The sequence below is a fragment of the Cyprinus carpio genome, chromosome A5 (assembly GCF_018340385.1).
Source record: "Cyprinus carpio isolate SPL01 chromosome A5, ASM1834038v1, whole genome shotgun sequence".
In the NCBI taxonomy this organism is placed as follows: Eukaryota; Metazoa; Chordata; class Actinopteri; order Cypriniformes; family Cyprinidae; genus Cyprinus; species Cyprinus carpio.
In genome coordinates, this window is record NC_056576.1 from 12,388,251 (window position 1) to 12,402,213 (window position 13,963).

Below are 13,963 nucleotides of genomic sequence, written 5' to 3' on the forward strand. Positions count from 1 at the left end.
ATATCAGCCTCGATGATGATTCCAGAACCCTCAGCAGTTACGGGTTGCACTCTGGATCAGTGGTGAGTCTGCTCATCACGAACCCTGGACCTTTCCAAGTGTTCGTCAAGAATGAGGAAAAAAAAAAATACACTGGGCCAGACTGGAACGTATGATGTTGATGTCAATGAGTACCGTCGATCAGCTCCATGACTAAGATCGTCAAACAAACTGAGAAGTCCCAAAGGATCAGCAAAGACTGGTTTTTTACAACGGAAAACAGCTGGAGCCTGGCAGGGAAGTTGCAAGACCTACAACATCACACTACCACTAAGCACCATTCACATGGTTTTCCCGTTCTGCGAGGAGGGTAATGGAGGAGATCAGCGCGACCAGAATTTATAACCGATCCAACTATTTTAATAACTTAACACTAGACATGCCAGAATAGGAAAAGTCATAATGAAAGACATTTTTTGATTCGCGCATCTTGATAAGAGTACTATATATGAATGCAAATATGTCTAAGTCTGCAAGTTTCAGCAATTGTATTCATATGTTGATAATGTCGGGTATCATTTCAGAAACGAAACATTATGATTGTTTGTGGGCGGGGCTTAAGATGACGCTTTAAATTCATCGACTCCGACACATAATATTTGATTCTGGAGTGATTTATCTGTTATCAATAGACTATAGTCTATTTTCTACGGTCTTTAAAATTATTGAACGTTAAATAGCATATAATGAATTAAAATACGCTAAAACTTTTCACTTTTTTTTAAAAAAAAAATGTTTTTTCTATTTCTGTTAGTATCAGAAATTTATTTTTATTTTTATTATATGTATTAATTCATTGTGATTTAATGTATTTATGTCATCTAAGAAAATTTATAAAAATATGGAATAAGTGTAATCCTTCCTCATACAGTTCCAGTTTAAGGTTTCTGTATATGTTCTTGGCCAACCCATTTCTTGCTAAATAAAATATAAATGCTCAAAACAGTCCTGTGTACTTTTGCATGTTTTATTGACTTGTTATGCCTATAGAGTAACTGGTATACACAAAACACCAGTTTTCCCTAATAATTTCAAACATGTTAATATTATGGATCACTATATGTAAATATCATTGTGTGAATAGGCTGCATATTTCCATTTTGTAAATGAATTAGAGCTGATCACAAATGTATGTTAATTCATTTCTTTTTATTTGATCAAAATGATGACATTACATTATAATTTTCCCTTTAAACCATGTCCTCAGCTCAGACCATAACTCATACTTCAGTTTAAAATAATATTTAAGAAAAACAGCATTATAAATAATTATCATAAATTTTTATATATTATTTTAAAAATCATATAGTGGTCCCTAACACTTTCAGATATTAATGAAACTCAAATTGGGAAAATTGCAATGTCAGCTTTTAAATCCTGAGGGCCTAAATGACACTGGTTATGTTCAACAAAAACACATTTTAGTGATCGTTCTGCTTGATGCTTTTACTTTTGCCTTTTCTTTTTCTAGTAATATATCTTGGTTAGTAACTGTTGTATATTTTTACTGTCTCAACCATGGTTGTGTCAACTCCTTTACACAAATTGTAACTAAATAGTTGGATATTTTTCAACAAACAGTTATTTGACCGTGGTGATAATTCATTCTCGATGACTGATGTCCTACATTATTCATTCACTTCACATTGAGGTGAATACTAAATTTTGTCAATATTTAATAATCTAAACTACTTGATCTAGATTATTGTTTTCACCCTGATATGTTTCGACCCATACACATTTAGTGATAAAACTGACAAAGAAGTAGCCATTTATTTTGATATATATCAAATTCCTAAACTGTTTAATCATTTTAAATAGTTTCCTTGGTAAATATTGTTTTATTTTCAGTTTTTGTAGCCATATGGCTTGCTTTAAATCTTCGAAAGCGTCTTCAGAATATTTAGAGAACAATAAGCTCATCCTGGGGCAATAAACACAAACACTGCTCATAGTAATATAAGATTGTCAACCTACAGTATATCAGGTGAGACTAGATGGACTTGTATCATGCAATAGTAGGCTGGACAGCAGGCATAATTAACAGAAACAACACCAGAACAGAAAACAAACTGTGACCCGTTAAACCGTGGTGTAAATCACAATGGACAAGGTGTGTTTTGTTGTTCTTATATGACGTGCTTCAACTTTACCTGGATTTCCCCAATCACATGATCACGTGGAATGCGATCTTTCTAAACGAAACTCAAGTAGGAGAATTGACTATTTTGACTGTTGTTTTTTTTTTTTTTGTTACATTTATTGTTTTAATGTTCATTTTTTATGGTTATGAAACATTTAGATAAGTAGGCTATACACTTTTTCAATGTAATTACAGAAACATTGTTTTACATTGATTCAAACAGAGAAATGGTACATTGTTTATCCATCCAAATAAGAAGTTTCTCTGCAGGTAATTCCCAGAACCTTGCAGGAAGATTTTTTATTTATGTATTTATTGTCTTTATTTTGATTACACGAGAACCTATAGGCCTACAGTACGTTCTGTAATGGTTCTTTTTATTTTTAGCTTCCCAGAAAGTTTTGGGATCCAAAAATGGTTGGCTGCGTAAAAAATATAAACTAATTTTATTTATTTATTTAAAATATAAATGGTAAATGTAGGCTATTTCAATATCTGCATTGTTTATTTCCTCGCGGAATTTTGTTGCAATGAACAACAGCGTTTGAGTGAGAATGGAAACAGAAAGTGACTGAGCAAGTTTTCAGAATGGCGAAACATAATTTTGAGGCGGGGCTTGAGTTGATGCTTTATATATTCATATGCCTTCGTACACTGTAATCAGACGCATATTACTTGAGTTTCGGTGCGGTTTACCAATCCTACCTTTTTGAAGAACGCAATCCAGCGAAAGCCATTCAGCAAAATATTTTAACAACCAGTCCGGTAAGATGCATACCAATTTATGAAAATATTGAGTATTAATGTTAACGCTAATCTCCAGTTTTAAGTAGGTCTAAGTAAATTGTGTTCTAGTAGGCCTACCCTAATTTTAATTATTTTATATTTCATCTCATTTTGAAAGGTGATGGAACTGACAATAAAACTGATGGGAGGAGATGAGACGAGTCTGGAAATGAGCGAAGAAGCCACAGTTGGCGAACTCAAGCAGCGCATTTCTCAGCTCTTCGGAGAGCCTCCTACCAAGCAGAAGCTTTCTGCCCGATAACGGAACCCATATCAGCCTCGATGATGATTCCAGAACCCTCAGCAGTTACGGGTTGGACTCTGGATCAGTGGTGAGTCTGCTCATCACGAACCCCGGACCTTCCCAAGTTTTGGTCAAGAATGAGGAGGGCCAGACTGGAACGTATGATGCTGATGTCAATGAGACCGTCGGGATCAGCTCCAGCCTAAGATCTACAACACACTGAAGCGTCCCAAATGAGCAGCAAAAGACTGCAAAAAGTCGTCAGGGAAGTTGCACAACAATACGACATCACACCCCACAAACTACTGGTGGCGTTCACACCGCCAGCGCGTCCGAGAGCGAGTCCAAAGCGGGTCGGAAGTCATTACCATTAGTGAGCCGGAGTCGAACATCGGTGAGGAGCGTCGTGGCGCGACTTCGCCGTTGAGAGCGTCGAGGAGAGTTGAAATCAGGGCAACTTTATGGTAATGAGCTATGACGTGGTTCGGGCGGCAAACCAATCAGAACGTAGAAGCCCACCGCTTGAAGAGGATTCCAGAAGAACGCAGCTCCGACCACATTATGTTCTCAAAACAAACGGTTGATTTTTGCTGTGGCGGGTTTGCAGTACTCTATGAATGTGTCCCTGTTTGCGTACAATTGACATAAACAAAAATTAAAATAAAAATGATACGGTGACAAAGGTGTCTGAGATTGTTCATGTTTTCTGGTGAGTTTGCTGATGTGTCAGTAACGATATAAGTAATAATAACTCTAATATATAATAAATACATACTAGGCTACAGTAGTCCCCCAGTTTACTTTTTTTTTAAAAAATCCTTGATTATACGTACATTTAGTAATGTTTATATACTTTGATTATATTTACGTAAGTAAACATTTTCAATGCAGGACGTTTTACTTTGCATCGAGTAATGTTTTACAGTGCTTTATACATTATATCGGTAAGGATCTTAATACTTCGTCCACAACAATATTTAATGAGGTTAACTTATAACGTTACTCTCATTGTGGTTAGTCTGCACAAGGGCTAGCACTTTTTTTCCAGGGATTTCAGAACAGCGTAACAGATATTGCGTCATCGGGCAGGCGTGGCCTATTTGATAATTTGCATAGGTCAACGATCATGCCGCATATTGGGAGGTAAAGCCGTTGCTAAAATTGCTTCCAATAGTCGTTACTATCTCCGAGATCATGGTTTTTTTTTCAATATTTATATTCATACTGTTACAACTTAAGGTAACCTTTCCGCGATCGAGGGTGTTTCTTGTCAAATTACATTCATACTGTTAAAATTACATTAATACTGTTATAACTTAAGATCCCTGTCCTGGAATCTTCAGGTGTTTTCATGTCAGAAGTACATTTATAGTTTATGACTTTTAGATCCTGTTTCCTGATCTCGGTGGTTCATGTCATATTACAGTTATAGTGTATTGACGTCAAGATCCCGTCCTGATCTCAGTGGTGGGGGGGGGTCACAGACCATGGGTGGGGTTATTACGTCAGATCCCTGCCTATCTCATGTGTTTTTCATGTCAATTACATTTATACAGTTATGACTTAAGATCCCGGGTCCTGACTCTCAGGTTGTTTTCATGTCAGATTTACATTTATAGTTTATGCTTTTCAGATCCCTGTCCGGATCTCAGGTGTTTTCATGTCAGATTACATTACATACAGTTATGAGCGTCAGATCCCTGTCCTGATCTCAGGTTGTTTCATGTCAGATTACACTAATACAGTTTATGACTTCAGATCCCTTTCCTGATCTCAGGTGTTTTCATGTCAGATTACATTAATACAGTTATGACTTCAGATCCCCTGTCCTGATCTCAGTGTTTCATGTCAGATTTACATTTATCAGTTATGACCATTCAGATCCCTGCCCTGATCTCAGGTGTTTCATACGTCAGATTAACATTCATACTGTTATTCCTTTCAGAATATCATGTCCTGAAGTTCCTTGTCACAATATGGGGGAAGTCGTGGCCTAATGGTTAGAGAGTCGGAATTAAAGTTAAAGTTAATTCCTGAACCCCTAATTCCCTCAAATTATGGGTTCAGGAATTAACTTTAACAGGACTGAGTGAGCATAAGGTGACGAGAGCACAGGTGTAGAATAATTGTTTACTCTTTCTTAAGGGAAAACAGGTTGTTTAATAGATTATGAGGATAAACAGGGATATGGGAAAGTGTGTTGGGTAATGAATGATTGTGTGTAGGTGTTAAATTATTATTATTATTATTATTTTTATTTATTTTTTTGAAAGAGGGCGTTTTACCAAGACCTTCAGAAACGCCCATTTTACGTCGTGGTAATGAAACCCCTGGAATTTACAGGGGGGCAGGGTTTCATATTTTATTGAAGCATCCCTGGGCGCCGCCATTGGCTAGCGGCTTACCCCCACCTGCCTGTTTAGCATTCCATTGACCTCCCATTCATTGTTTGGGGGGGGGCGGCTCACTTTGAACAGCGACATAAAACTTTACATATGAGCGCGTTTAAAGACTTCCATTTGTACATTAAATATTTCTAAAGAACACAGCTAAATGGATAGTATAACAGGCTCCAATTACCTTGTGATCTTACGTTAATGGCACCCATAGAAGCAGTTAGTGTAAAAATAGGCCTAACGATTGCGTCCATAACCCTGCGACTCTCAGTCGCACAGTAAGAAGAATTATCGTAAAATGGACAGGACGAAAGCTCGCCGGCAATCTTTTACTGTCTATGAGGCTCATCGTGGGACGTAGTAGGCATGAAGTCCAGGGAGAAGCCCCATAGAGAGGCCATGAAAGCAACGGTGAACAAAAATTATTCAACAACGTCTGCAAGATTTTGGTGGGTGATTCAGATTTGTCTCTTGGCACAAATGCGCGATTAGAAAGACTTCACAATGTTCAGACAGGTTTGCTCACGTGAACATTTACGTCATCAAGGCTCAGTTTGAGTCTGCGCAGTTCGCTCGACCCCCAGGAAGTGCGTTGCTTCTTAATTGACTTCATTTGTCTCCGTTGAATCCAAGCATGGGTCGCTTGTGTCCATTTCTTTAAACTGTCTATGGGACATTTAAGTGAATTGCCTCTGCGCCAAGATCAACAAGCTTTGTTTGCTTTGCGGCCGGCTTGGTAAATACACGAATAAGCATTCGATCTACGTCATTAGCGTCAGAGCGCTTCACGAATCTTTCTGCAGCGTTTGTAGTCAAGGGCGGGCCAGAGCGATTTTTGACGCTCTCGACGCCGGCGGTGTGAACGCACAGTAAGCACCATCCACATGACTCTCCGTCTGCGAGGAGGTTGATCGGAGAAATGTGTGCAAAAAGGACTAAAAAGTGTTGGGGTCTTTAAAATGTTTAATTGATTTAAATACGTAGGCATACGTACTCAGTATCAATACTGTTGTGGTTTAATATTCTTTTTTTTTTGGTGAATTGATAAAACGTAGTAATGGGGAACAATGTGTTAAGAGCTCAATGTAATTGGCACTGTATTTATCTGCATTTATATTAATTGTATTGCTCTAACTTTTATATCGTTATGAATGATCCTGAACTGTAACTTAAATAGATAATGCTCGAAGAAGTGAAGCTCTGCTTTTTATTCAACGTATTTTCTAGTACAGGTGCTTCTCTCAAGCTTTTGTGATTTACTGATAAGACTTTTTTTTTTAAACTCCCAATTTCTACAGATCTTCTCACAATGCTAGACCCAACTTTTGTCATGTATGTGTGTTTACACTCCGCACCCAGGAATGGAGAACAATAAGCAAACAGTCCTTACAATTGCAGAAAAAATCACTGTGGGGATTTGAATTGTTTCTTGTCTGTCATTCTAATGTCCCTGCAGTAGAAAGGCGCATGACTTTAAACAACTACACAAAGTAATTTTTGATTGCCATTCTAAGTCATAAAAAAGGTTAATATTTTCACAGAACACCATATACATGACCTGGTACAACGACAAATGAGATATAAATTGAAAGTGATCATCTCACAGACTGATAACACTGCCAATTCTGCACATATCAGAATGACATGGGTGTGGTTGCTCTCTATAGGGCGTGGTGTAGGATCACTCTGGTTTGTCCCCTCATCATGTGATCACGGCGGAAATACCTCTCTTTCCAATGATTCACCTCAGGAGCAGAATGTAAAATGTAGCTGTCAATGAAACACTTTTACTTTACATAAAACTCTACAAGAGGCCTGTCTCAAATATAGGAGAATAAACTGCAACTGTTGCACAAACCAATTTATGGATTTATCCGTGGGGCTCGACAAATCTAAAACCGTCAACACGATGCAGCATTATTAAACAATAAAACCTTTTCTTGGTCTGTTCACAGAAAAGGTTATACTCCGTTGGGAACCAAAATGGTTCTTCGAAAGGCATCCCTCTGAACCACTCCCATTTCAGAAGCGTTTATTTTTTGAATGTTGAGAGTTCAAACATTGTGGTTCAACTCTACAAAATTCCACTATGACATAATTCTTGTGCATGAGAATTCAGCTCTGTACACCACCTAGATGTTTTGTATCTTAACACGTCAGTTTAAATGGCCTGTTATGCTCACTGCTTTTTCTGAAGTATGGAAACTGTATGGAAAGTTGCTGAACAATCCCTGAAAAGGAAACTCAGTGTGGGGGTGAGTTTTCAAAAACAAGCATGACTGTGAACTTGATTGTTGAGTATGTGACAGAGGCAACTTTCTTCTTTTATATATAATAATACAAAAAGAAAAATAATCATACAGTGTTAACTTTACAGCTGCTATAAATGCTGTGTAGAAAATGCTTTCACATTTTTTAATTAACACAATATAACCTTTTTTTAAAACACTGGGCATCCCGTATTGAGCCTTTAAATCATAACACACTGAATGAATTAAAATATTTTTTATTGGTGTGCTGTAATTATTTTAACCCAAATTTATCATAAAACTGTTATCGATAGATGTTATAGCTCTACGGTGGGTTCTATATGGGCTCAGTGGTAGAGATCATGTGCGTCAGCGGCGCACAAAGGTTGTGGTTTCAATTCCAGGGAACACATACCTGTACAACAAATAAAAATACTAAAACTTTATATCCTGAATAGCACTCTAAGTCCCTTTGGATAAAAGTGTCCTGCTAAATGCATAAATGTCAAAAAATAATGCTCTACAAACGATATTAGCAAGACCACTGCTATTAATGTAGATCAACTCACAGTTAAAGAGTGAAGATAATAGCAGCAGTATAGAAAACTGCTAAAGGAGTCTGTCCTCTGTAATCCGTGTTTGGTTATTAATCAAATACACCAAGTCAAATCCTGACATCATCAGTGCCTTCCATATAGCAGACGTTCCAGAAGATTTTTTTTTTTTTTCTAAAAGCTTCATCCAGAGCAAATAATTCATTATGCAGTCATGCTAAAGTAGCAGTAAAATCGCATCACTGACCCACATCACAGTTATTTTAAAGGGAGAGCTCTTCTACTCTGCTTAAACACTCAGAGTTTTGACTGATTTGTCAGAATTTTGGCTCTGACTTGCATTATAATAAATATTTATTTTTATCTTGTGTGCCACTCATGTTTTTTTTTACATAGAGATAGAAAAAATAACAAAGCAAACAAATAGAGATTCATTTCAATAAACAAATTTAGGAAATAATCAACAAGAAAAACATGAAAAACAACATATACAGGGAGTATCAATTAGTCATATAATAGATTAACTAAGAAAACTACAGAACAGAATAATCCAAAAAAATGTTTAGCAAAATGTTCAGGTAATACATGTTTATAATGTCTGCCTTTTTTGCCTTTACAAAATACACATAAAAGACAATGAGACATTATGTTGTCAATATATGTATATAGTCTATCTATATCTATAATCTAGATCATATATATATATATATATATATATATATATATATATATATATGTATGTATATATATATGTATATGTATGTATGTATATGTGTGTGTGTGTGTGTGTGTGTGTGTGTGTATAATATATATATATAATATATATAGGGTCTATATATATATATATATATATATATATATATATATATATATATATATATATATATGAACGTTTCAGGGTTTTATTCTGATGTTACTGAACAAGAATGCATTGTTGATTAAATTTGCTAGCGATTAGGTGGAATGGAAACAGAAAGTGACTATATGGACTTCAGAAACGAAACATTATTGTTTGTGGGCGGGGCTTAAATTAACACTATAAATTCATGACACCGTCCCGAAGACGTCATTGGTGTGATTTACCTGACTTCAGATTATTCATCAGAACTTAAGATATGAACAGCTCGGTAAGCCGCTTAAGTCTTTTGAAAATATTGCACTTTTAATATCATATAATACATTCATTAAATGTACGTACGAAAATTAAGTGTTTTAAAATAAGCTGAGGATGCTGTAGTAGTTTTAAATATTTAATTATTATAATTAATATTTTGACAGGTGATGGAACTGACAATAAGACTGCTGGGAGGAAATGGGAAGAGTCTGGTAGTGAACGGAGAAGCCACAGTTGGCGAACTCAAGCAGCGCATTTCTCAGCTCTTCGGAGAGCCTCCTTACAAACAGAAGCTTTCTGCCGATAACGGAACCCATATCAGCCTCGAGGATGATTCCAGAACCCTCAGCAGTTACGGGTTGCACTCTGGATCAGTGGTGAGTCTGCTCATCACGAACCCCGGACCTTCCCAAGTTTTGGTCAAGAATGAGGAGGGCCAGACTGGAACGTATGATGTTGATGTCAATGAGACCGTCGATCAGCTCCAGACTAAGATCTTCAACAAACTGAGAGTCCCAAAGGATCAGCAAAGACTGGTTTACAACGGAAAACAGCTGGAGCCTGGCAGGAAGTTGCAAGACTACAACATCACACCACTAAGCACCATTCACATGGTTTTCCGTCTGCGAGGAGGGTAATGGAGGAGATCAGCGCGACCAGAATTTATAACCGATCCAACTATTTTAATAACTAAACACTAGACATGCCAAAATAGGAAAATTCATAATGAAAGACATTTTTATTCGGTCTTGATAAGAGTACTATATGAATGCAAATATGTCTATCTGCAAGTTTCAGAATTTGTATTCATATGTTGATAATGTCGGGTATCATTTCAGAAACGAAACATTATTGTTTGTGGGCGGGGCTTAAGATGACGCTTTAAATTCATGACTCCGACACATAATATTTGATGCTGGAGTGATTTATCTGTTATCAAATAGACTATATGGGCTACGTCTTAGAAAATATTGAACGTTAATACCATATAATGAATTAAAATACGCTAAACTTTTCACTTTTTAAAAAAAAAAATGTTTTTCTATTTCTGTTAGTATCAGAAATTTATTTTTATTTTTATTATATGTATTAATTCATTGTGATTTAATGTATTCATGTCATCTAAGAAATTTATAAAAAATATGGAATAAGTGTAATCCTTCCTCATACAGTTCCAGTTTAAGGTTTCTGTATATGTTCTTGCCAACCCATTTCTTGCTAAATAAAATATAAATGCTCAAAACAGTCCTGTGTACTTTGCATGTTTTATTGACTTGTTATGCCTATAGAGTAACTGGTATACACAAAACACCAGTTTCACTAATAATTTCAAACATTTTAATATTATGGATCACTAGATGTAAAATATCATTGTGTTAATAGGCTGCATATTTCCATTTGTAAATGAATTAGAGCTGATCACAAATGTATGTTAATTCATTTTCTTTTTATTTGATCAAAATGATGACATTACATTATAATTTCCCTTTAAACCATGTCCTCAGCTCAGACCATAACTCATACTTCAGTTTAAAATATATTTAAGAAAAACAGCATTATAAATAATTATCATTAATTTATATATATTAGTTTAAAAATATATAAGTGTCCCTAACACTTTCAGATATTAATGAAACTAAAATTGGGAAATTGCAATGTCAGCTTTTATCCTGAGGGACCCTAAATGAACTGGTTATGTTCAACAAAAACACATTTTAGTGAGTCGTTCTGTGACTTTTGGCCTTTTCTTTAATATATTTGTTAGTAACTGTTTATATTTACTGTCTCAACCATGCAATGTCAACTCCTTTACACAAATTGTAACTAAATAGTTGGATATTTTCAACAACGTTATTTGACCGTGGTGATAATTCATTCTCAGACTGATGTCTCAATTCATTCATTCATTGAGGTGAATACTAAATTTGTCAATATTTATAATAAATACTTGACAGATTATTGTTTTCACTGATATGTTGACCCATACACATTTAGTGATAAAACTGACAAAGAAGTAGCATTTATTTGATATATATTAAATGCCTAAACATGTTAAATCATTTATTGTTTTATTTCAGTTTTGTAGCCATATGGCTGCTTTAACTTCGAAAGCGTCTTCAGAATATTTAGAGAAGAATAAGCTCATCCTGGGCAATAAACACAAACACTGCTCATAGTAATATAAGATTGTCACCTACAGTATATCAGGTGAGACTAGATGGACTGTATCATGCAATAGTAGGCTGGACAGCAGGCATAATTAACAGGAAACAACACCAGAACAGAAAACAAAACTGTGACCCTTTAACCGTGGTGTAGTCACAATTGGACAAGGTGTGTTTTGTTCTTATATGACGTGCTTCACTTTACCTGGATTTCCCCAATCACATGATCACGTGGAATGCTAATCTTTCTAATGAAACTCAAGTAGGAGATGACTATTTGACTGTTTTTTTGGGGGTTTTTTTTGTTACATTTATTGTTTTAATGTTCATTTTTATGTTCATGAAACATTTAGATAAACTAGGCTATACACTTTTTCAGTGTAGATTACAGAAACATTGTTTACATTGATTCAAACAGAGAAATGTTACATTGTTTATCCATCCAAATAAGAAAGTTCTTTGCAGGTTCCCAGAACCTTGCAGGAAGATTTTTATTTATGTATTTATTTCTTTATTTTGATTACAGAGAACCTATAGGCCTACAGTACGTTCTGTAATGGTTATTTTTATTTTTAGCTTCCCAGAAAGTTTTGGGATCCAAAAATGTTTGGCTGCGTAAAAAATATAAACTAGATTTATTTATTTATTTATTTAAAATATAAATGGATAAATGTAGGCTATTTCATATCTGCATTGTTTATTTCCGCTGAATTTGTTGATGAACAACAGCGTTTGAGTGAGAATGGAAACAGAAAGTGACTGAGCAAGTTTTCAGAAACGAAACATAATTTTGAGGCGGGGCTTGAGTTGATGCTTTATATATTCATGCCTTCGTACACTGTAATCAGACGCATATTACTTGATTTCAGTGCGGTTTACCAATCCTACTTTTTGAAGAACGCAATCCAGCGAAAGCCATTCAGCAAAATATTTTAACAACCAGTCCGGTAAGATGCATACCAATTTATGAAAATATTGAGCATTAATGTTAACGCTAATCTCCAGTTTTAAGTATGTCTAAGTAAATTGTGTTCTAGTAGGCCTACCCTAATTTTAATTATTTTATATTTTATCTCATTTTGACAGGTGATGGAACTGACAATAAGACTGCTGGGAGGAGATGGGAAGCGTCTGGTAGTGAACGGAGAAGCCACAGTTGGCGAACTCAAGCAGCGCACTTCTCAGCTCTTCGGAGAGCCTCCTTACAAACAGAAGCTTTCTGCCGATAACGGAACCCATATCAGCCTCGATGATGATTCCAGAACACTCAGCAGTTACGGGTTGCACTCTGGATCAGTGGTGAGTCTGCTCATCACGAACCCCGGACCTTTCCAAGTGTTCGTCAGAAATGAGAAAGGTCAGACTGGAACGTATGATGTTGATGTCAATGAGACCGTCGATCAGCTCCAGACTAAGATCTTCAACAAACTGAGAGTCCCAAAGGACCAGCAAAGACTGGTTTTCAACGGAAGACAGCTGGAGCCTGGCAGGAAGTTGCAAGAATACGACATCACACCACTAAGCACCATTCACATGACTCTCCGTCTGCGAGGAGGTTGATCGGTGAAATGTGTGCAAAAAGGACTAAAAAGTGTTGCCGTGAAATGTGTTAAGTGATGTAAATACGGTAGGCATACTACTCAGTATCAGAATGTTTTGGTTTAATATCTTTTTTTGATTGATAAAACGTAGTAATTGGGGAACAATGTGTTAAGAGCTCATGTAATTGCACTGTATTTATCTGCATTAATATAACTGTATTATATAACTTTTATCGTTATGAATGATCTTGAACTGTAACTTAAATAATAAATGCTCGAATCATTCCCAAGAAGTGAGCTTGTTTTTATCAACTTATTTTCTAGTACAGTGCTTCTCAAGCTTCTGTGATTTACTGAATAAGATTTTTTTTTTTAACTAACAATTTCTACAGAGCTTCACAATGCTAGACACAACTTGTCATGTTGTGTGTTTACACTCGCACCCAGGAATGGAGAACAAGAAGCAAGACAGTCTTACAATTGCAGAAAAGATCACTGTGGGGATTTGAATTGTTTCTTGTTGTCATTCTAATGTCCTGAAGTAAAAAGCAGACTTAAACAACTATACAAAGTACTTTTGATTGCCATTCTAAGTCATAAAAAAGGGTGATATTTTCCAGAAACCATATACATTAATGGTACAAGACAAATAATAATAAATGGAAAGTGATCATCACAGACTGATACACTGCCATTCTGCACATATCAGAATGACATGGGTGTGGTTGCTCT

The 13,963-nt window shown here is 35.9% G+C and overlaps 2 protein-coding genes and 1 pseudogene across 3 annotated transcripts; all 3 read left to right on the top strand.

The window, feature by feature from the left end:
- The first annotated feature begins 2,882 nt into the window (after window positions 1-2,882).
- Window positions 2,883-10,770, top strand: LOC109080754 (polyubiquitin-like). 2 transcript variants are annotated; one of them, XM_042753841.1, is made up of 2 exons: window positions 2,883-2,947; window positions 9,690-10,770. In XM_042753841.1, exon 2 carries the CDS (start codon window positions 9,693-9,695, stop codon window positions 10,161-10,163), a length of 471 nt encoding a protein of 156 aa, XP_042609775.1. In that variant the 5' UTR covers window positions 2,883-2,947; window positions 9,690-9,692; the 3' UTR covers window positions 10,164-10,770. The 2 variants fall into 2 exon arrangements, with proteins under 2 accessions (XP_042609775.1, XP_042609773.1); XM_042753839.1 differs by lacking the exon at window positions 2,883-2,947 and adding an exon at window positions 9,416-9,538.
- On the top strand, window positions 3,088-3,449 carry LOC109080753 (annotated as a pseudogene).
- Window positions 10,771-12,478: 1,708 nt separating the features above from the next.
- LOC109090359 (polyubiquitin-like) lies at window positions 12,479-13,524 on the top strand. Its single transcript, XM_019104171.2, has 2 exons — window positions 12,479-12,637; window positions 12,777-13,524. Exon 2 carries the CDS (start codon window positions 12,780-12,782, stop codon window positions 13,248-13,250), a length of 471 nt encoding a protein of 156 aa, XP_018959716.2. The 5' UTR covers window positions 12,479-12,637; window positions 12,777-12,779; the 3' UTR covers window positions 13,251-13,524.
- Window positions 13,525-13,963: the final 439 nt, after the last annotated feature.